Source organism: Mustela nivalis, assembly GCF_964662115.1.
Source record: "Mustela nivalis genome assembly, chromosome: 1".
Taxonomy (NCBI): domain Eukaryota; kingdom Metazoa; phylum Chordata; class Mammalia; order Carnivora; family Mustelidae; genus Mustela; species Mustela nivalis.
In genome coordinates, this window is record NC_139020.1 from 201,559,047 (window position 1) to 201,579,326 (window position 20,280).

At 52.9% G+C, this 20,280-nt stretch overlaps 2 protein-coding genes across 34 annotated transcripts in view; one reads left to right on the forward strand and one right to left on the reverse strand.

The window, feature by feature from the left end:
• Nucleotides 1-4,719: 4,719 nt before the first annotated feature.
• On the reverse strand, nt 4,720-19,899 carry ARMC6 (armadillo repeat containing 6). 4 transcript variants are annotated; one of them, XM_082706660.1, is made up of 9 exons: nt 19,756-19,899; nt 15,541-15,714; nt 14,350-14,432; nt 10,079-10,652; nt 8,296-8,441; nt 7,067-7,198; nt 6,598-6,735; nt 5,237-5,479; nt 4,720-4,824 (listed from the first exon to the last, which is right to left on the reverse strand). In XM_082706660.1, the coding sequence occupies exons 2-8, from the start codon at nt 15,665-15,667 to the stop codon at nt 5,267-5,269; spliced, it is 1,413 nt and encodes a 470-aa protein (XP_082562786.1). In that variant the 5' UTR covers nt 15,668-15,714; nt 19,756-19,899; the 3' UTR covers nt 4,720-4,824; nt 5,237-5,266. The 4 variants fall into 4 exon arrangements, with proteins under 4 accessions (XP_082562786.1, XP_082562785.1, XP_082562787.1 ...); XM_082706659.1 differs by having other exon boundaries at nt 4,720-5,479; XM_082706661.1 differs by lacking the exon at nt 7,067-7,198 and having other exon boundaries at nt 4,720-5,479.
• The window catches only part of SUGP2 (SURP and G-patch domain containing 2), a 30,737-nt gene continuing 30,282 nt past the window's right edge, over nt 19,826-20,280 (forward strand). For 6 of the 30 annotated variants that reach the window (XR_014304687.1, XM_082706234.1, XM_082706243.1 and 3 more), the window contains exon 1: nt 20,147-20,226. Coding sequence is in view for 6 of the 30 variants with exons in the window: in XM_082706234.1 (XP_082562360.1) it covers nt 20,178-20,226 (49 nt within the window). In the remaining 24 variants the exon portion in view is untranslated. Of the gene's footprint in view, nt 20,279-20,280 lie in introns of all 30 variants that reach the window. The other 24 variants (XR_014304688.1, XM_082706248.1, XM_082706242.1 and 21 more) reach the window with 16 other exon arrangements.

The window sequence follows — 20,280 nt, forward strand, 5'->3', positions numbered from 1 at the left end:
CCCGGAGCGCGGCGACGGTAGGTGGCCTCAGGTGCCCCGGGCCGGGTACCCTGAGGCTGTGTGGAAGAGGCAGGCCCTCGGACCTCGCAGCGCGGAGGCAGGACCTCCAACTCTGGCTGTGAACATGGGCCATCGCAGCTGAAAAGACTCCTGGATGATTTTACATTCCTTCACTCCCCGCTATTTCCCTGCCAACTACAAGAAGGCAGACTCTCTGAGGACACTCAGGCTTGTCCTCTGCAGCTCCGGGGTGTTGTGAAGACGCGGAAACAGGTGGAATCCCTACCCATGAGCTTTATGGCTTTCCGCAAGTATTGTACTTGTCTGATTTCAAGCTTTCTCATTTACGGGATCCAATGGCAGCCCCATCCGGCCTCCTCCCGGATAAGCCTTTGTGAATCAACTGAAAACTAACCACTATCTCATGAGGTCAAAGCGACCACTGGCCATTTTACGGTAACAGAGTGCAGAGAGGTCCAGCTCCTTGCCCACAGTGCTTCAAGTGGCTGAATCTAAGGGTGAATTTAGAGCAGCCTGCTCTTTGGAAGTGGGGTAAAGCAGTGTCAGAGAAGAGCGACCAGGGCGCTGAGCCATCTGGGCCGATTCCATGTCCAGCCACTGGCCCAAATCCATGTCCAGCCATAGGCCCAAGACATAACCTTGGGCAAGGTGGTTGTGGATCAGTTTCCTCAGAGGACAGGGATTCCTACACCTTGATCTTTACTCTTTTAGGCTTCTCCTCTGGGAGAACTTATATCTCAGCCCTTGCCTTGACCTTCTGGTGGAAGCATTGGACCCTCAGCTTCTCTGTGAGGTGAAGTTCATGGGATTCTTTGAAGACAGATGCCAGCAGTTTAGAGAAGACACCTGCCATCCAGTGCTTCCCTGTGTCCCTGGCACTCCCCCCAAGTCCACCCAGTTCTCTGACTCACCAAATGCACACTCCTAATCTCGAGGGCAGAAAGGGTTACAAATGTTCCCAGATACTGGCTCTTATTTCCTCTAGGTGCCGGCTAGGGTTGGTGGAGATCAAGTTCAGAACCAGGGAATGCTGGGAGGGAGCAACCTGAAGCTAGGCCTTAATAAGGGTTCACATTTCAGGGCTGGGCAAGTCCCCTGCCTAGTGCTTAATCCACAACATCTCAAAGGGCTGCCGGTAAGGACGGGGGAAGGGGAAAACACTGAGGCTCACACTGTCAATGTCACTAGCCTGAGGCCACCATCTGACTCAGGATATTCCCGTGATATGGCCTCTCTCCCATACCTCCCTACTGTGGTTTGCTTCCCAGCCAACTTCCAGGTCCTGATCTCCATTCTGCTCTCTGGACAAGCAGAGGACATTGAGGTCCGCTGAACACCTAATGGGTATCAGATCCTTACTGGGTGATTCCCAGATGGTGGGGGGAGGCGATAGCACCTACTTTGCCCATGAGAAAACTGAGCCTCACACTACAAGTGTTCCTTACTGAAATGGCCAGAGGCTGGGTTTGAATCCCTGCTGTTTTTTACTCGCTGGCCACCAGATCTTCGGCAAGAGACTCAAATTCTCTGCTTCAGTTTCTCCAACTACATCCCAGGGTTGAAGGCAGCACTAACGAGATGAATGGAAGTAAAAAACTCACAACTTCACTGGTCCACAGCCAGCGCTTTTTGAGTGTTGGTGATAGATAAACTGTTCTTGGGGCCTGTTTCCTTTCTGTAAATAGCACTTCATGGAATGTGGACATAGACCAACTATGGGTGGGGTTTGCCACCCAAAGAGGGAGAGATATTCATGTAGGAGTCCCTACCCACAGCACCCACCTGCCAGGTCCTGGGAGGGAGGCAGCAAGCTCCTGGAAGGTCTCACGGTACTCCCAGGGACAGTGCCAACTGAGGCAAGGGTCAGGCAGCAGCCCAGCACCAGGCTGCCTCTCCTGAGAGTGCCAAAGGCACTGCCTGGGCTCTGGCTTCTTTTGCTTGTCAGCATGCTGGCGCCGGTCAACCTCCCTGCCACCTTCCAACAATGGCCAGTAATGCCCCTTGGCACCAGCGACTGACACCCCCACTGTGGGCACTGCAGCTGTGCCTGGTCAGGGTGCCTGGGATCCCAGCTCTTCCATGTCACCCTGGTTGGCTCTAGGCAGGACACTGTCTCTCTGTCCCCCAGTCTCCTCTAGGTCTTGGGGATCCCTGGAATCATCTGACACGATGGCTCTGAGCCAGGCCTGGGCAGAGTGACAGGGCTTAATCAATGGAGGCCAGAGAGCCATTGGCCCAAGGTCAGGTTAGCAATGCTGGCAAGAAAGGAGGGGCATGGAGGCAGGCCAAGCTGGGTTCTCATCCCACTGTGGCCCCTCAAAGGCCAGCAAGTCTATTTCTCATCTGAGAAATGGTGTGCATAGGCCCTTCTTCTCAAAGATGTATGCATAAGCCAGGATGCTGGGTCCTTCCCTGGGTGGAGGGGTACCTGCTGAATGCAACAGTGATGTCACCCAGGCCCAGCTGGTGTCAAGGCAGTTACAGCCAGCCTTCCAGAGATTCAGCCAGGTCATCAACGGAGATGGAAAACACTCTTTAGAGAGGGGCTGTGTATCTTACTGGGGCTGTGGTCCTGTATAGCAACACACTTACCCTGTTTTCAGGGGAGGGGAGGAGGCTGAGGTTCACCTGAGGCGGCAGAGCAGGGACTGGAAGCCAGGTTTGGCCAGCCTCAATTCTGTGCCTACCCACTGCGGGGACCTCCAAACAGACCCTGAGCCATGCTCACTGACGAAGTCCGTTCCTTCAGACTAAGGTGGGAAGGACGGAGAAGCTAGAGCTCTGCCTCCCCAAAGAGGCCTGCAACTGTAGGAAGGCTGGCCAGGACCTTGTCGCGGGAGAGGACTAGAGCTGTGGGGGCAGAGGCCTTCCCTCCAAACCACCCCCTTATTATTTAGGTGTATATTCAAAAACATTCAGAGGAAGCTGGAGCAGAGCAGGGAGAGGAGCCTGCTTACATGCAATTCCTGGTCAGTAGGGGACAGATAAACACAAAAGCACACAAGCAAGGAGACCTCAGGTAGGCTCAGAGATCAGAGACACAACACAAGAGGTGATGGGACCAAGGCACCAGTGAAGGACAACAGCAGGGGATCTCTCCTGGAGGCAACATGTGAGCTAGAACTTGGTGCCAGGGAAGAGGCAGCCATGGGGAGGGCTGGAGAAAAGGTGCTCCATGTAAGGACAGCATGTGCAAAGGCCCGAAAATGGGGAAGCTGATGTGGCTAGAAAGACAACTAAAAGAGAACGTGGTGGGGGGCACCTGGGTGGCTCAGTGGGTTGAGCCTCTGCCTTCGGCTCAGGTCATGATCTCAGGGTCCTGGGATCAAGCACCACATCGGACTCTCTGCTCAGCGGGGAGCCTGCTTCCCCCTTTCTCTCTGCCTGCCTCTCTGCCTACTTGTGATCTGTCTGTCAAATAAATAAATAAAATCTTTTTTAAAATAAATAAATAAATAAAAGAGAACGTGGGGAAGATGAAGTTGGGAGGTGGACGGGTCCTGGAGGACAGTTGGTTTTGCGGAGAGGGCAATGTGGAGCCTTGGGCAGATTGAGAGCAGAGCCTGGGCAGGAATTACAGGAACGGAACCTCAGGCTTCCCCAGAAATGGGCTGGCATCACCCACCTCCCATGAGACAGATGATGATATATGAGGCTCACAGGGCCTGCAGAATGCCCCAAGGTCACATGGGTGGCAGAAGTCAAGGCAGGGCAGCCTGGAGCAAGTGCAAGAAACTTCTACAGGCTGGGTGTGTTCCCAGTGGGGGAAGTCAGGGTGAGGTGACTGGGTTAGAGGTTCATGTCAACCCCTCAGAGCTGGCAGGGCCCTCCCAGCCAGGAGTGGGGAACAGTTTGCCACCAAGGGGAGCTAGGACCCGGGTGACGCCACACGCCACCCCAGCCACTCGCCCAGCCATGGCAACCAGAAGCCTTCTAGGAAGGGGCTTGAGCTGATATTAAGGACCAAATTCAGGTCCTGCTTGAGCTAGGGGAGATGTATATCCAGCAGTGGACTGCGTTTCAAGAGAGTTCAGGTACCACGCCCGGAGCCCACCAGAGCTCTTGAAGCTAACCACCCGACTGGGCCACATGAGATGCACAAGCTGCCGGGTGACCACGGCACAACCCCCAGGTGTAAATGCAGAGGAGTGCTGGGGTTTGCTAAGCACAGCTGCTTGGGGACCCCCAGAACACTTTGGAGGTACAGTGGGTATTTGAGGCAGTAACACTGATGTCCATACTACAGAGGGGGAAACTGAGGCTCAAAGAAGGAGGCAGACTTCCCAAGCCGCCCTGCGAGCAATGACCTCAAGCAGCAGGGCAGACGAGTACAGGACAGTCCTTTGAGGGTGACTGAGGTGGTGAAGCTAAGATGGTCAGGTGCCTCCCACGTGCCCAGCTCTGCCTGCACACACCCCATCCCCATTTCACAGAAGATCAGATCAAGGCTTAGACAGAATACGTCGCTAGCTGAAGGCCACAGAGCTCAGTGAGACATAATCAGAAACAGTGGCCGTGGGGCCGAGACCCCAGGTATGAACCATGGCCCCAGCAGACCATATATCCCAGGCGGTTCTCAAAACCCCTTTACTTTCCTCAGCGACTCCATGGCCTCCCCAGACATCTGCCCCTCTCCCATTCTCTGAAGCCATGGAGGCAGCACCCATACTCCATCGCGCTATGGAAGAGATCCCTCCATTGTTAACTAAGAGAGTCTTTTATTACTGGGCAGTACTGGCTGACCTGGGACCCCTGGAGGCAGAAGAGCTTGGTCCCTGCTCTCTGTCCAGCAGAGCAAGACACCTACAAACCATATTATAAGTAAGAGACGAGCAGGGGAGAGAACAGACTTGTAGGAACCAAAGCAGGGTCCCCACCCTCCTGTGAGACTGGCCAGTATGGATCCCACATTTCAATTAGCACTTTGCCCCCAAGTAATACTAAGGGCCCTCCTTCTGCTAGGAAAGGGCACGGGGTGGGGTTGGGAGGGCAGGACGGGTCACAGCAATGTGGTCAGCTGGCCTGGAGAACAAGGCAAAAGGAGGCCAGGACCCAGGGGCTGCTCTCTGCTGTGTAGACGCTTCATCATGGCTTCCTTCCCACCCCCCCGTACCTGGTGGCCATCAGAAAACACCTGTCCCTGAATGGGAGAGGAATCCGGGGAGTAGAGTGACAGGACATGGACCTCTTCCTGTTCCTGAGTCACATAACTCACCCAGAGCCATGGCCCAGACTGAGCCTGAGGTCACGGCGCCAGGTTGCCCTTCTGGCCAGTCCACAGCTCCCGCAGCTCAACACGGCAACCAAGGTCCCGAAGGGCAGCCTTGGCCACATCCTCGCAGTCACGGTGGGCAGCACGGGCCTGCAAGATGAGTGCTTCGGCCCCCAGGTCCAGGATGGGCTGTGAGAAGGCCTGGCTGCGGGCCACCAGGTTACGGATCAGCATGCAGGCCTGTTTCTGGGAGGAAGAACTGAAGGTGAGTGGTGGTGTGCCAGTGGGTGGGGTCCACTCTGACCTCAGGGCCCCCTCATCATAACATAACAAGACAAAGGTGACCACGGTCAAGGTCCGGTAGGTGCCTACACTGTGTGACTTATCAGGCTAGATTCATTTCTCCACTTTATCCTCTCAATCGCCATGGGAAGCAGGGCTAATTCCCCCATCTCCCAGGTGAGGAAACAGATGCTCAGGGCAGTCAAGTGCTTGGCAGGTGTGGCTGATCCCTCAGGTATGGGACCCTCAGCCTCAGGGCAAGATTTCCCTGTGGCTGGCAAGAGCCTGGGTAGGAAGCCCAGGAAAGGAGAGCAGAGAGACAGTGGGAAGAGGGGGTTGTGCACAGGGCCCACCTGTCAATTATATCATCACACGTTCATCAACATCTGTGCCCTGCTTATCTGCTGTGTGTGGGTGCCACAAAGCACCCCACCATTAGGAAATTAGAAGAGAAGTAGGTGGGGTGGGAGAGGCTGCCCAGCCAGGGTGGTGAGGGGTAGGCAAGGTGATTGGTGAGCCAAGGGCAGTGTTCCCGAGGAGACACCATCCCGAAGAGGGAGGCAAAGACCCATAGTGGGACAGAGTCTGGTATGTCTGAAGACCAACAAGGAGGCCCCTGGGCTGGGAGGGCGCTTGAGGTGGGAGTCAGGGAGGCAGGGAGAGCCCTGGAAACTACAAGGAAGTGTGTGGGTTTCAGGCAGGGGCGCACGCAGCCCCGTCTACTGCTCAGCTTCACTGACTCCCCAGTAAGGTATGGACTGTGGGTCCCACGTGCTGAACATGAAGGAGCAGCCCACGGACAGCAAGGAACCTTCCCGAAGTCCCAGAAGATCCCCACCTGCTCTCCTCCCATCTCCTCCTCTTCCTATCCCTCTGAAGGAACTGTTAGGAAAAGATCAATGCTGGAAGAGCAAAGGAGCAGGAAGACAGCCGAGGGCAGAACTGGGTGCATTCTCAAGGATGGGTAGATACCTTCGGGAGCTGGGAAGGAAGAAGAATTGGAGAGAAGTGGGCTAGGCTGGGGATGAGGACAGGGACAGGGAGGGCCTGGGTCTGCCCCGCCCTCCTGCCCCCAGGCCCACCTGCACTCCGGCCTCCGCAGGGTGCGCCTTCATGGCCCGCAGTGCTACCAGGGCGCCGCCGCCCTCCATGATGACCCGGCTGTTCTCTGGCTTCCGCAGGGCTAGGACACAGAGGGCCGCACAGCTCTGCTCGCATACCTGTGGGGGTCACGGGGACAGCGGAGACAATCAGATGCCCATTACCCCGACGGCCCTCCATGGCCACCACTGTTAATTCCCCAGGTGAGTGCCCTGCAGTTTCCCCTGGAGAGTCCGCGGCCAGCCTGCACATATATCTGATCAGTAATAACAGGGATGATAAAAACCTCAACCACGCGCTTAGGGGGCATGGTCTCAACGCAGGCCTCTCATGGGCCCCACCCTAGCCCCGCTTGAGGAAATGGGGCAGAGCACCAGGTGAACCCAGACACTGAGCTGGGACTCCAGCCACTGTGCCCCACCGGGTGCGCCGCCTGCCTGGGGTAGGTACCTGGGGACTGGCCAAGTGCTGGGTCATGGCAGCCACGATGGACTCTGTCCCGCCAGCTCGGACAATGGCGTCCTTCACATCATCATTGCCTGCGATGGCCCGCAGGGCACTCAACACTTGCTTTACAACATCCTATGGGGATGGGGGGAGGTGGGGGTCAGCTCTGGCCAGCTTGTCCTCCTGTGCTGGGCCAGACACTAACTGCTTGGTTGCTGGTTTGTGGAGGGTGCGGGGGGGTGGTCTTGAGGAGAGTCTGTTGTTCCACGGTCCAAAAAACAGGTGGGGCCACCCTGGGGCACACATGGAGCCAGTAAGGGCAGGGGAGGCTCAGAGAGGTGGAGCCTATGAATTAGCCCGCCTGTGCCTAGCCCAAGTGTCTGGACAACCTGGACATCCACCCCTCACGCACAGAGGCAGGCATGTGGCTCAGGCCAGGAATCAAAGCATAGGGTCCCCTGGCCATAGCTAAGTCCCCAGGTCCTGAGCTGAGGACAGCTGACCAGACGCTGCCGGGACTCCTAACCGCCCTGCTGAGGGGCAGAGCCATAAAAGAGAAAGCAGTGGGAGGGAAACCAAGCCTCCACCCACTGCCTGGCTGTCCAGGAGTACAAACAAAATGCATTCCCTCATGTGCTTAAGCTGGTTCAGATTCAGCTTTCTGCCATGTGTCCAGAAGGAGACTGGCTGATATCACCAGCTGAAGCTGGGGCCAGCAGGACCATTGCTGCCACAGGACAGGGAGGTACTCCCGCCCTAGGTCAGGCATGTAGAGAGGGGGTTAAGTGGCTGCTAAATGAAAGAATAATGAATAGGAGGCCCCGCCCCATTTTATGGATGAAGAAACCGAGGCACTAAGGATTTGCCTCACCCAAACATCACACTCCTGAACTGGGAGCTGGGCCAGCCCCTGCCAACACCCACTGGCATTCCTCCCACTGCTGGTAGAAAATACGAAGGTGTTAAAGGTCAGTAAGAGAGGGTGGGTGGCTTTGTTTTCCCCCAAAACTTAACTTCCTGCCCAGGGGTCAATGAGAAGTGAAAATTGCACTTTGCTTCCAGGGTCAGCAGACAGGGCCAGTGTGTTCTGATTCAGGCTGGTCTGGGTGGCTGGGGCTCAAGGGGGCAGAGTTCACTGGGAGGTCTGGAACCTTCCTGCAGCATCAAGAGAAATGACAAATCGAAATCCAAGTGAAGGGTGCTTCATACCCTAAGACAGCCTGGACACCCACCTGGTGGTCGCTGCAGTTGGCCAGTAGGGCCACCAGGACACCGAGGCCCCCAAGGTCGACAATCTCCTGGCAGAATTCATTGCGGACGGCCAGGCGGGAGAGGGTGCTGCAGAGCTCACTCAGGACACTGGGGTTGTCAGAGAATGCTGTGGAGAGGGAGGGAGAGGAACCACTGGGGCGAGGACATGGAGAGAACCAGTCCCAGCTTGGAACCAGGAGCCAGCAGTCCTGGTACAAATCCTGTTCCACCTGGGAAGTGGGGCCCTTCTGCCCAGCAGGCAGGCCACACACACCAGGAGAGCCCCACTGAACACCAGGGCTGCCAGGCCTGGAGTGCCCCCTGCTGGCCGCAGGAGAAGACAGCCAAACACACCCTCCCCCACACCGTGTCCCAGATAAATTCCAGACCAACTGATGATCCCAACTAAAAAAAGAAAACCATAATAGTGCTATAATAAAACATCCAAGACTATTTTTATGTTCTTGGGGTGGGAATGACCTTTCTAAGTGCAACGGGAAACCCAGAAACTGTAGAGCGACATATGGATAGAGCGGACCTGGGTAAAATTGAACACAGATGCCGAAGACAAAGCTCAGAGGCCCTAGGGAGGAGAGGCCTGTGCTGAGGCTCAGATGGGGGTGGGGTGGTGGGGAGTGGAAGGGTGGCGGGTGGACAGCCCTAATTTATACAAAGCTCTGTGACAGTCAGCTGGTATGTCTCCATGGTCAGGGTGAAGCCCCAGCAATGCTGGGAGCACTAATCTGGGTGGAGGAATTCTCTAGATGTGGTGACATCTGTGATCAGCTGACTTCAAGATGAACCCTGATGGTCTGACTGGGCCTCATCCAGTCAGCTCATGGCCTTAAGAGGGAAACTGAGGTCTTCCTGAAGAGGAAGAAGCTCTCTGGAGGAGAGAGCTCTCTGGTGGTGTTGGCTGTTGGCTCCTGCCCAAGCTACTCCGTGGATTTCAGACTCACCAGCCCCTCGGCCACATGAGCCAATTCCTTGAAACCCCCCCCACCCCCCCCGCCAATGGCTCTACTTCTCTGGCAGAACCCAGACTAATAGGAGCTCCTGTCAACAAATGAGAGAGATGTAAACTCCCCCTCAGAAAAGGAGCTCGACTTCACAGATGGCGGGACTGTTTTCACCTTCTCCAGAGGTATGAGACTGAGGTAGTAGGCTCGCCTCTCCAGAAGATGGCCAAAGGCCCACAAACAAGACTGGCTATAGGGCCAGAGCTACAGGCAGGCTGGGAAGAACTCATTCTTCTCTCACCTTCTGTGTACCAGACCACAGTCAGGCCTTTTCTAGTGGGTACAATGGATGGGGGCAGGGAATTTCGGGTCTGAACATCAGTGTTGTGGTCTCCTACGGCTGGCTTGTCTTGGTCATCCCAGTTGGGAACATGTACGTGCATAACAATTTGAGGCTAAGTATGAACCAAACTGTAAACCTTCACTGGGAACCAGACACACTCCCCCACTTTTAGAAAACACCCTTATTTGTCCCTTTGGGGAGCTCTCCTTTCCGTGTACTCTCAGTCTGTGTGGTTGAACAGAGCCAAGCCCCTTCCTCAAATGGCTCCAGAGATGGGCACAAGATTTGGTCTTGGCCAATGAGACCTGGCTGGGAACTCACCTAGAGCAACCAAGAGTAAGGAACTATTCCACTAGGGCTGGCATGTGGGTGTTGGTAAGCCAGAAGAGGCAAGTGGAGCCTGGAGCCAGCCACACCTGAAGCCATCCTAAAACCCAACTCTCATTCTCACACCGCTCCTACCTTTGGCGGCCTCAATGAGTACCTTCAAGCCTCCATTCTCCTGCACAATCATCTTGGCATGGTCGTGGGCATGGCCAAAGGGCACACGGATGTCATCGTCGAAGGTCATGACTCGAAGGGCCCAGCAGGCCTCCCTGACCACATCAGCACAGTGGCCATGCCGGGTAATGGCACCCGTCAGCAGAGGAAGCACACCGGCCTTCACCAGGCTCTGCCGATTCTGCTCGTGCTTCAGGCTGGCATGGCACACACAGCGGATGCCAGAACATGTCAGATCAGCCGCGTCGGCATTCTGGGCCAGTGTGACCACCAGCAGCTGCAGGCCCTGGGTGTCTAGGAGATCAGGCTGGCCATCGGTCAGGGCTGACAGGGCGTTGAGGGCCTGGAGCAGGAGGCCCTGGTCGCTTGCTACAGCAAGCTTCCAGGCGGCGAGAAGGATGGGGTAGGCCCCCTTCTGGGCTGCCAGGAAGCGGCTCGCCTTATGCTGCTTGCACTGCTCTAAAAAGCGGGTGAGGTGTGCGGATACTTCCTGGGGGTGAGAGCGGGCCACGGACTCCTGCAGGTCATCCAGGGCCTAGAGGACACGGGAGAGACTTCAGTGTCAGCTCAGCCCAAAGAGGTTCTATAGCAACAATGCCCCTGTGCCCCCACCCCGTCAGATCCCCCTTCCCGGGACCTAGGCCTGTGGTGGAAATGCAGTCCAGCCGCGGTAGCTTCCACATATGGGCTTCTAGGAGCTTCGAGCTCCAGAGGTCACACAGAGACGGAGAGACCCAGCTATCTCAGGGTCCCTCCATGGAGCCACACATGTGAGCGCAGGCACAGTCAATGCTCCAACCCTAGCTGCCATTGCAAGAGGCTCTCTAAGCAAGACCCGTGGAACCATCTGGCTGAGCTCAGTCAAACCATAAGGAACAAGAAAAGGCCATTGTTCTGGGTTGTTTACTGTGCAGCTACAACTAACCGACATACCCTCCAGTGGCCACCTCTCCAAGGAAGGTGAAAGTTACCTTTGCCAGACCGGCCCCTACCAGATGTCTCCTGTTTGTTTCTCCCATCCATTCCACAAACGTTTATCTGCCAAATGAAACCACACCATACACACTGTTGATTTGCCCAAATTCAACTCAAAGCCTTTGGGGGAAAAACAGTAATAATGAGAGGAAACGACTTGAAAAGAGCATCCAACTCTAGCTGCCATTCAATTCCATGACCTCCAGATCTGCCTCAGCAATGAGCCCAAGATGAACCTGAGCCTCCTGGGACTTAAGAAATCACCGGTCCCTGGCCCTAGGGAGAGCAGCTCTATAGATGCCATCAACCCAGTGCAGAGGGCTGGGATTTGGCCACCACTGCTCTGAATGGCAAGGATGCCAGTTGGCTCTCTGTCCCTGAGCTGGACTTAACTGAGGATATGTTACAATGACACAGAATATTAATAGGCCTAAAGCAGAGAATGTGCCTCGAATGGACATTCACCAAAGAAAATATACTGGTGGCTACTATGGCGACAAAATGATGGTCCACATCGCTAGTGGTTAGGGAAATACTCAAGAAAGTAAATATACAATTACCACGTGATCCAGCAATCTCACTTCCAAGGATATATCCTGAAGAACTGAAAGGAGTCTTAAAGAAATGTCTGTATATCCGTGTTCACAGCAGCATTAATTCTGGGAGACGAAAGCTAGAAGCAACCCAACTTTCCATCCACGGACGAATGGATAAACAGACTGTGGTCCATCCACGCAATAGAATATTATTCAGCCATAGCAAGGAACAAAATTCTGACCCAGGCTCCAACATGGATTAACCCTGATGACATTACGCTGAACGAAAGAAGCCAGCCACGAAAGGACAAACTCTGTGATTGCACTTAGAGGAGTCCCCAGAGAAGTCCCATTCAGAGGGGCGGGAAGGAGAATGCTGAGTGACAGGGGCTAGGAGAGGGGAACAGGAAGTTAGTGTTTCATGGGGACAGGGTTTCAGTTTGGGAAGATGAGAAAGTCCTGGAAATGGCTGGTGGGTGATGGTTCCACAACAGTGTGAAAGTACTTCGTGTCACTGAAATGTACACTTAGAAACGGTTAAGATGGTGAATCTGTGTAATATTTTACCACAAACCCAAAGCAGAGGATGGAGCATTTGAGAAGGAACTTGGCAAGAAACCTGAAAAGCGGTGGCCCAAGTGCCATTAAGATGCACAGTGCTGGAGTTACAACACTCTGGATTTAGTCAGGTGAGAGAGGAAAAGATAAAGGGCACAAGCTGCACACTAGTCTCTATCCAGTTTGTCGGAATCTCCTCTTGCCCCAGATGGCATCAGGAAGGTGAGTCTCTGCGCTGGCTGGCTGAGACAGTGGTCTTCATCGCCCCTAGGTGCTGCCTGAGACCCCAGACCCTGTGGGTGGCTGAGGAGAGGATAGTCACTGAAGTGAAGGTGGCAGAGTCAGCTGTGCCCCACCTGTGACACCTTGGCCTGATGATGGGGGCTTTGTCCACTAACCTGGGAGGTCATTCTCTCTATGGCTGATGGCTTGGATTCTGACACTCCTCGCATATAAAACCAGTCCAGCTTGTTTTCTCCTTAGTGTTCCAAGACTTTTTGGTTTTGTTTCTGCAAGTTTGTGTGCAACAAACTTCCTGACTCTGGTAGACTCATTTCAAAAGACATCAGCAGAGTTGAATTTTTCCCCCACAGATAAGCATTTTTCACAGGTTGAAGCTGCAGCAGCAGCAGAGGTCAATGCTGCCGTGGCAAGAGAAGGGGCTGGTTCAATTGCAAGGTGAGAATAAGGAAGGATATGAAACCCAAAGCGTGTGGCGCCTCCCACACAGGAAGGGAGAGAAGGGGTTTGGTGGGAGAGAAGGGGACAGGGCCTATCAGATTTTGCTATAAATGCTTGAGTACTGCTTGAATCTTTTATGCCAAGAACATATTCACATTCTTCTTCAGTAATGGAAAAATAAAATTAAAAGTCAAATTAAGAAGAATAAAAAAGTGAAGGTTGTAAACAAAAGGAGTTTTCTGTACTGCTGGTAGAAAACAACAGAGCTGTTCCCAGCTTGATTTCCCTGGGAGATGGACCTGGATCTGGGTCCTAGATCTGCCCTTCACTGGCTGTGACCACAAGTGAGTCATTTATCTTTTGGAAGCCTCAGATTCCTAATCAGCAAAATAGGCTAACAACAGATTGAGATAATATGTTTTAAGGATTTAGCACAATGCTGAGTGCTTAAGAAGTGCTCAGTGATTCTTAGAGACTGTTGTTACTGAGACCCTTCATATGTAAAGGGCACATACAAATCAATGAGAACGAGATGAACAACCCAATAAAAAAACTGCCAAGACAACAAATGCATTTCTTACTAACAAATAAGTCAAAACAATGAGGTAATTTTCTCAAAATCTCTGTGAGGCTGGAGATGGTGAGGACCCTGAGAGCAGAGAGAAGTAAACACGTTGCCTTAGGCAGAGCTGGGTTCATACCCAAGGCTGTGTTCTCCAACTTCCTCTTTTGTCACGATATTCACTTGCTGTCAGGTAAATCATTGCTTTTGTCTCCGGATTACCCATCTATAAAATGGGATAGTAATCCCCGCCTTGCAGGGATCTTGAGAGAACAACTGAGACAGCACAAAGAAAGCGCCTCACACAGAACTGACTCCACAGTCAGTTCTCAATAAACACTACAGCCTTTTGCCTTTTTATCAACAGCTTATCGTTGTTTAATAGGTGACCTTAAGGATGGCATATAATCTCTGTGATCTTTAACTTCCTTGTCTGTGTGCTAGAGAGTGAGGGTAGGCTCTGGGCCTCTGTTTGCCCATCAGTAAGTCAGGAAGGATGACAACACCCACCTCACAGGCCAGTTTTCGTGCTAAAGGGGCTAAATAGTGTCCTGCTGAATAATCAGTGCTCCACAGGTGGTGGAGCACACTTTCTGTAATTCCTATTCATCTTTGAGCAGACTTAGCGGTTGGGAGGGTCCTCCTGAAAGGCTCCTCCATGGTGCCCTCTCCCCCAAGGCTGCCAACACTGGGGACAACCTGAGTGTTGTTCATCCCAAAAAGGACACTCAAATGTGGATTCAGGGAGCCCTGGCTGCAAGCTCGGGCTCCCATGTACATGTTGGGTGCCTGCCCTTCAGAACTGGCATCTGTCATTTAGGAACCAGTGGAAAGGTGCCCCTAACAGACTGTTCAATGGTGACGTGTGTGGAACCACATGTGTAAGGTCAGCCATGCCCACATGGGCCACGCCCACCTACCTGCAGGATGTCGTGTGTAGGTTCCTGGGGTCCATCTGCAGAGACTTTGGGTGCCATCTTTATAATGTTGCTCAGATCAACCCCTGCAGTGGGATGGGGGGGGTTTAGGAAACAAGTGACAGCCAACATCCCCATAGGCCTTCCAGAACATACTCATGTCCCTTCTTCTGGAACCACCCCACTCTGGAGGCCTTTGGGGGTCTGCTCAGCTCCCCACCCTAACCCCCTCCCTACCAGGGCCACATTCATACAAGGGATATAGGATATGGAGAGGGTGGTCTTTGCCCCTGGGCCCTGTCCAGCCAATGGGAGCAGAGCAGTCGTGAGGCTACAGGTCATCACTGCAGTGAGGGACATGTTCTACTTGGTGGTCTAAGAGGGGAGGGGACCCCATAGCCTTTTCCCTTGGGCTCCCATTGTTCTTCAACCTGGTTGCACCCCCCACCCTCCCTGACACCCCCAGGAGAAGCTTGCACTGCACAACACACATGCGGGTACTCCTCCAGTCCCTGGCCAGTATCTAGATCTCACTCTGTGCTGGGGACACCAGCCTCTGATATCTGAGGCTGGACCCCCTGAACCCTTGCCCTCTTGAGTCTGACTGGGCTTGGCCAATGGGAAATAGGACTTCAGATCAAAAGGAGTGGGAGGGTGGGGTATTTATTCCCAGCTCCCTGCCTCTGCCAGGTGGCTCGCCAACCCCAGCCATGGCCTGTTGTGGGGCTGGGGAGGTCCCTGCTATGGCCAGCAGGATCTCCTAACCCTGGCAACACCACTATAAATAATCCCCTCCTAACCACTGTCCTCCATAGCCTATTTTGAAAATGCCACAGGCTGGTGACCAACCCTCCATGAACTCAGGCTGGAGTGTCGGTGAGGCAGGGAGGCAGGCGGCCCTGTTTCTTGGGAGGCAGTCAGAAAAAGCCTCTTCAAGGAAGTGGCAATTAAAAAAGAGACCCATCTGGAAGGATTCAGCCCTGCAGATGTCTGAGTGGGTCAAGGCAAGTAGAGGGAGGCTAAGAACAAAGTGGGAGGAAGCCGCCAGCCTGCTCAGGTCGGGGACCAGGGCTGCCACCAGAGGCAAGACAGAGCCATGGTGGGAAATCATTCTCGCACGTTAAGAGCTGGGGAATGGAACTGACTTTCGGCCAAAAAGCCAGACCAGCGCTGGGCCTGGCCACAGTGCCTTACCTTGTGATTCGAATTGTTCCACAGCCTCTTTTACTGCCTCCTCTGGCCCCATCTCGAACTCTTCAATGTTTTCACGAACGGCTGCATCGAAGGTCTCCTGGGTGATGCGCTTGGCGGACATCTTCATCTCCTGCTCATGGGGCGGCAGGTGCCCGCCTGACAGACACTCTCAAACTGAGAAATCAAGACAGGAAGAAAGCTTCATGGAGGGTGAGATGATAACCGCGAGCCTGGCTATCACTTAGGGAAGAGTGACCAAGAGCCAAAGCCCAGGACCTCCCAGGAAAAAGTCTTACAAGCTGGGTCACAGGGAAGGCTGATACCCCAGCACCTGCACAGCTTCTAGAAGTGCAGAAGAGGGCAGATAGTTGACATTTTATCTAAGAAAGAGAGACTGTTAATACATGTCCTTTTAGTTAACAAAGAATAAAATAATAGTTTAATAATATTACAGGTTGTAAGTTGTTACATGATCATAATGAAATAACACGGTTATAATGCCACATTTTACATAATGTGTTATTTATGATATGCCATATTTGTCGTAATATGTAACACGAGAACTATATGGCATTTTATTATATACTTTAGGTATTTCATATGTAACTATGTAATAAAACTACTTACAATGGTATGCTGTTATACCAACAAAAGTTTCAAAATAAAAGTTAATTATAATAAAGTGGAATGCTAAATCAAAAACTAATAGAAATAATTACCATAAGGGGAAGTTGGAAAAAGAGGGATGAAGCCAGGAATAGAAGCTGGATTATTTTCTTCAAATGTACCTTGTTTCATGTTTGTTGTTGTTGTTATTGTTGTTGAAGATTTTATTTATTTATTTGTCAGCGAGAGAAAGAACAAGGGGGGGAATGGCAGGCAGAGGGAGAAGCAGGCTACCCTCTGAGCAAGGAGCCGGATTCAGGACTCAATCCCAGGACCTCCGGGATCATGACCTGAGCTGAAGGCAGACGCTTAACCGACTGAGCCACTCAGGCATCTCATTTTGCTGAAAACTGGCTAATAAAGAATATAGCATTCATCCTACTTCCTAATTACCAGATTATAAAGACAGGAAGAGGAAAAGTTCTGTTTTGTAGATGAATTCCAACAAATTATCCACAACAGGCCAGATTTAGATGACAGTCCCCATAGGCCGTAAAACCATGAGGAGTGAACCTGATGGGGAACGTGACAATGAGGGGACTGTTCCCTCATCCACTGTGTGATTTCACATGGCCAGAAGAGAAACCCAATACTACCTGTCTCCAGACAGGAATGAAATGCACCTGTGAAGTCTTCTTGCCAAAAACTCAAACCCAATCTGACAATGGATCCAACAGAACTTTCTGTGAAGATGGGATATTCCCTATCTGTGCCGTCCAGGTGGGTTCTAGCACTTGAAATATAGCTAAGGTGACGGAGGCACTGAACGTGTACTTTTTATTTTTTGTACATTGTATTTACTTATTTTTTGTTTTAAGTAGACTCCACGCCCAGAGTAGAGCCCAACATGGGGCTTGAACCCACAACCCTGAGATCAAGACCTGAGCTGAGATCAAGAGTGGGCTGCTTAACCGACTGAGCCCCCCAGGCGCTCTACTCTCTCTTTTCAACAAAGTGGGAAACGGGCCTCTGGCCTAGAGCCTAACAGGGGTTAACAACTCCTTTCATTTTGCTTCTTTTGCTATTTCTACTTTGTTTATCGAAGTAATATTAAGTTTCTGTTAAAATACATCACTTTTTAAATTTGTAACAGAGTTTCAAGAATAGTACAAAGAACACCTATTTCCTTCTAACTTTACCAGTTGTTAACATTTTGCCAAGTTAATCTCTGAGAGCGTGTGTTCCTGCACACACATGTGCCATGTGAGAATACGCTCCAGGAATCAGGAATCCCTCTGAAAGACGTCAGCATGAATCTCCCAAGAAAAGGGCACTCTCACACATTCAATGTGCATCGAAAATTTAACACAGGAGATTTAACAGCGATACGTTACTATTTTCTAATAGACACTCCATGACCAACTTTCTCAATTGTCCTAAGGCTGTCTTTCAAAACAATTACTTCCGTCCCAGGTCTGTTAAAGAATCGTACATCACAGAAAATGTAAGGGGAACAAAGGCACAGGGAGTACTAGGACGCCAGGAAGGGAATGTGGCAAAAGTCCAAGGGCAGATTTGGGCTGTATGGGAAACAGGCCACTCAAGCCTGTGCTTCTCTTTCTGGAGGTGGCACAGGAAGTGAAGACTCCATTTGTGTTTGTGCAGATGTTTTGGGGGAAGAGGAGGACACGCTCTGGGGCCAGCAGTGACGGCTTGAATCCTAGGCCCTCCACCTAACCTCACTGTTGGTCAACTCTCTCTTGTGTAACATGGGGATGAACAGAGAGAATCTACCTCATAGGACTGTAGTGCCATTTCAAGCATACAATCCCTATAAAGTGCTTAAATAGGATTTGGCACAGAGTAGGAGCTCAATAAACATTAGCGGTTGTTCCTTTCCTTTGCTGTCTAGAAGTAATTCAACCAGTTTAATTGGGGGGAGAGGCAGAAGGGCATCACACACCTCACCTTGTTTCCTTGCAGATAGCCCCCTTACTTCTTTCTGCCCCAGAAGAACAAGGATCCCTTTAGGGGTTGCTAAGGATTTCCATGGTCAAGGGTGAAGGAAAAAAAATAAGGATTTTGTTTCAATAAAGAGCCTCTCAGTGAGGCACCCAGGCTGGTATGCGTGTGTGGTGTTCCTGACCAGTTTCGAGGGGCAGAAACATCCCCGCTGGGGCTGTTGGAAGGACTCTGTTTCCGACTCTGCCACCAAATGATGCTTCCACCACCCCAGCCATGCTTCAGACCTGAGTGGGCCAACAGTGAGGGGCCACACTACCACAGCGACACAGTCCAAAAGGCGAATGTCAATTATGCCTACTTTATGGATGAGAAATCTGAAGCTCAGAGACGGGACGAACCTGCCAGAGATCACACAAGCAGTAAGAGGCCTGGCCATCATGCCGCCTTGCTTCACTAATGCCTTCCCTCCACCTGGGTTCTCTGCAGAGTGTCTGCTACCTGGGTGCCTTCCCTGACCACTTAGAACCTGTATGTGCTTTCTGGCCTTGGCTCCCCTACCCCATGAACCTTCCTCTGCCCAGTCCTGTGCTTGGGAGATCAATGTCTGGCTCTGGGATCCCCCTCTACGGCAAGTCCTACAGGGGTCCCCTAGGTTAGGCACGAGGCTAGGTGGCAGAATGAAAGTACGTATCTGGAGTTCATGAGAAAGACAATGCCTAGGAATGGTCGTCTGGGAGCCACCTGGGAACAGTCCAGGTTAGGGAAGGGGGAAAAACAGCATTACCAGTCCCCATGATAGAAGCAAGGTGTCCTGGAGGAAAGAAAGGGAGTTAGCAAGACCTCAAATGACAGCCGGTTTTCCTTTCTAAGCCAGGGTTCCACTCACTGAGAAAACGGTGCCCTGGACATAGCAGGGACTCTATCATCTTCCTCCACCCGGCAAAACCACCCTGGTTCAGGCACAGTCCTAAGGGTAGTCTCACCAGGTTCCTCCCTGCCACACTCTGTACCTCTATTCTCCATTCAGCAGGCAGGGAGAAACTTGAAATCACAGAGACCTCACTGCTCAAAATCCTGCACTGGCGTCCCAACCCTCTCAACAAAATCCAATCTACCTACCAGCACTTTCTCTACATGGACCTTACCTAGGTCTCTAACCTAGACCTTCTCACCTGCGCATCCCAGCCAGCCAAGGGACGCTCTTAATAACCACTGTGGTTAAAGCTGCCCCACCCTCCTATCACATCATCCTTTTTGAGTACTGTATCTACCTGGAACGACATGTCCATTTACCTTACTGCCTTTTACTGTCTAGCCTCCCCTCCCAATTAAAATTTAACCTCCAGGACAACTGGGGCTCAGTTAACTTTGTTCACCTTCCCCCCCCCTGCCCAGGATGGAGTCAGACACGCAGCAGTCACTCAGTACATAGGTTATGAATGAATGAATAATGAAAAGAAATGAATAAACAAATGAATGAAAAGAAAGAGGAGGCCAGGGAAACAGGGATTTTGTTCCCTGGCGGCTTCTGTAAGTCACTCCCCAAAATCAAGTCCCCGAGGGCGGCGCCACAGTCACCAGTCCGACCCCGCGGTGCCCACTCCCCTCCCCGCGCGAGGGAACTCCGCAGCCCCGGCTTCTCACCCGGTTTTCACAGCCACGTGGGGAAAGGGTGGGGCTCCCGCTCCCGACTGTCACCGGCAGAACCACCTCTGGTCCCTTCCGGCCACCGTACGGGCGCAGCCGCGCTGGCGCCAACTCGCCTCGGCCTCCCGCAGCTCCACGGACCGCTCCCGGAGAGCTCAAGAGAGACCGCGAGCGCAGGTAAAAGCAGAAAGAGCCAACAGGTGTGCAGCGGCGGCGTCTTTGGCACGTTTTCCCGGCCGCTTTCCGTTGCCGCCGCTCTCAACAAATTAATCTTTCGCCTCGGGAGCGTCTGCCCTGAGAAGCGAGCAACGCGCCTGCGCAAGAGAACTTGGCGGCGGCCGCCTGCGCCTGCGCATCAGGGCTCGGCGGCAGCTTGCGCCTGCGCGGCGCGGCGCTGCGGAGACCGTTGGCTCATTTGCATGTCCCCGCCTCGCGCGGCGGCGGCGGCGGCGGCGGCGGCGGCGGCGGGTGAGGAACCTGAGGCGGTGGCGGGGGCGGCTCCGCGCGCGGTGGGTTCGGGGT

Bases quoted from the DNA above. Each gene is read 5' to 3' on its own strand.
- ARMC6 (XM_082706660.1), bottom strand. From the start codon at position 15,667: ATGAAGATGTCCGCCAAGCGCATCACCCAGGAGACCTTCGATGCAGCC. The intron at 14,433-15,540 runs GTAAGGCACTGT...ATCCCACTGCAG, and splicing joins GGAACAATTCGAATCACAAG to GGGTTGATCTGAGCAACATT. The intron at 5,480-6,597 runs GTGGGCCTGGGG...TCTTCCTCCCAG, and splicing joins CTGCGGAGGCCGGAGTGCAG to AAACAGGCCTGCATGCTGAT.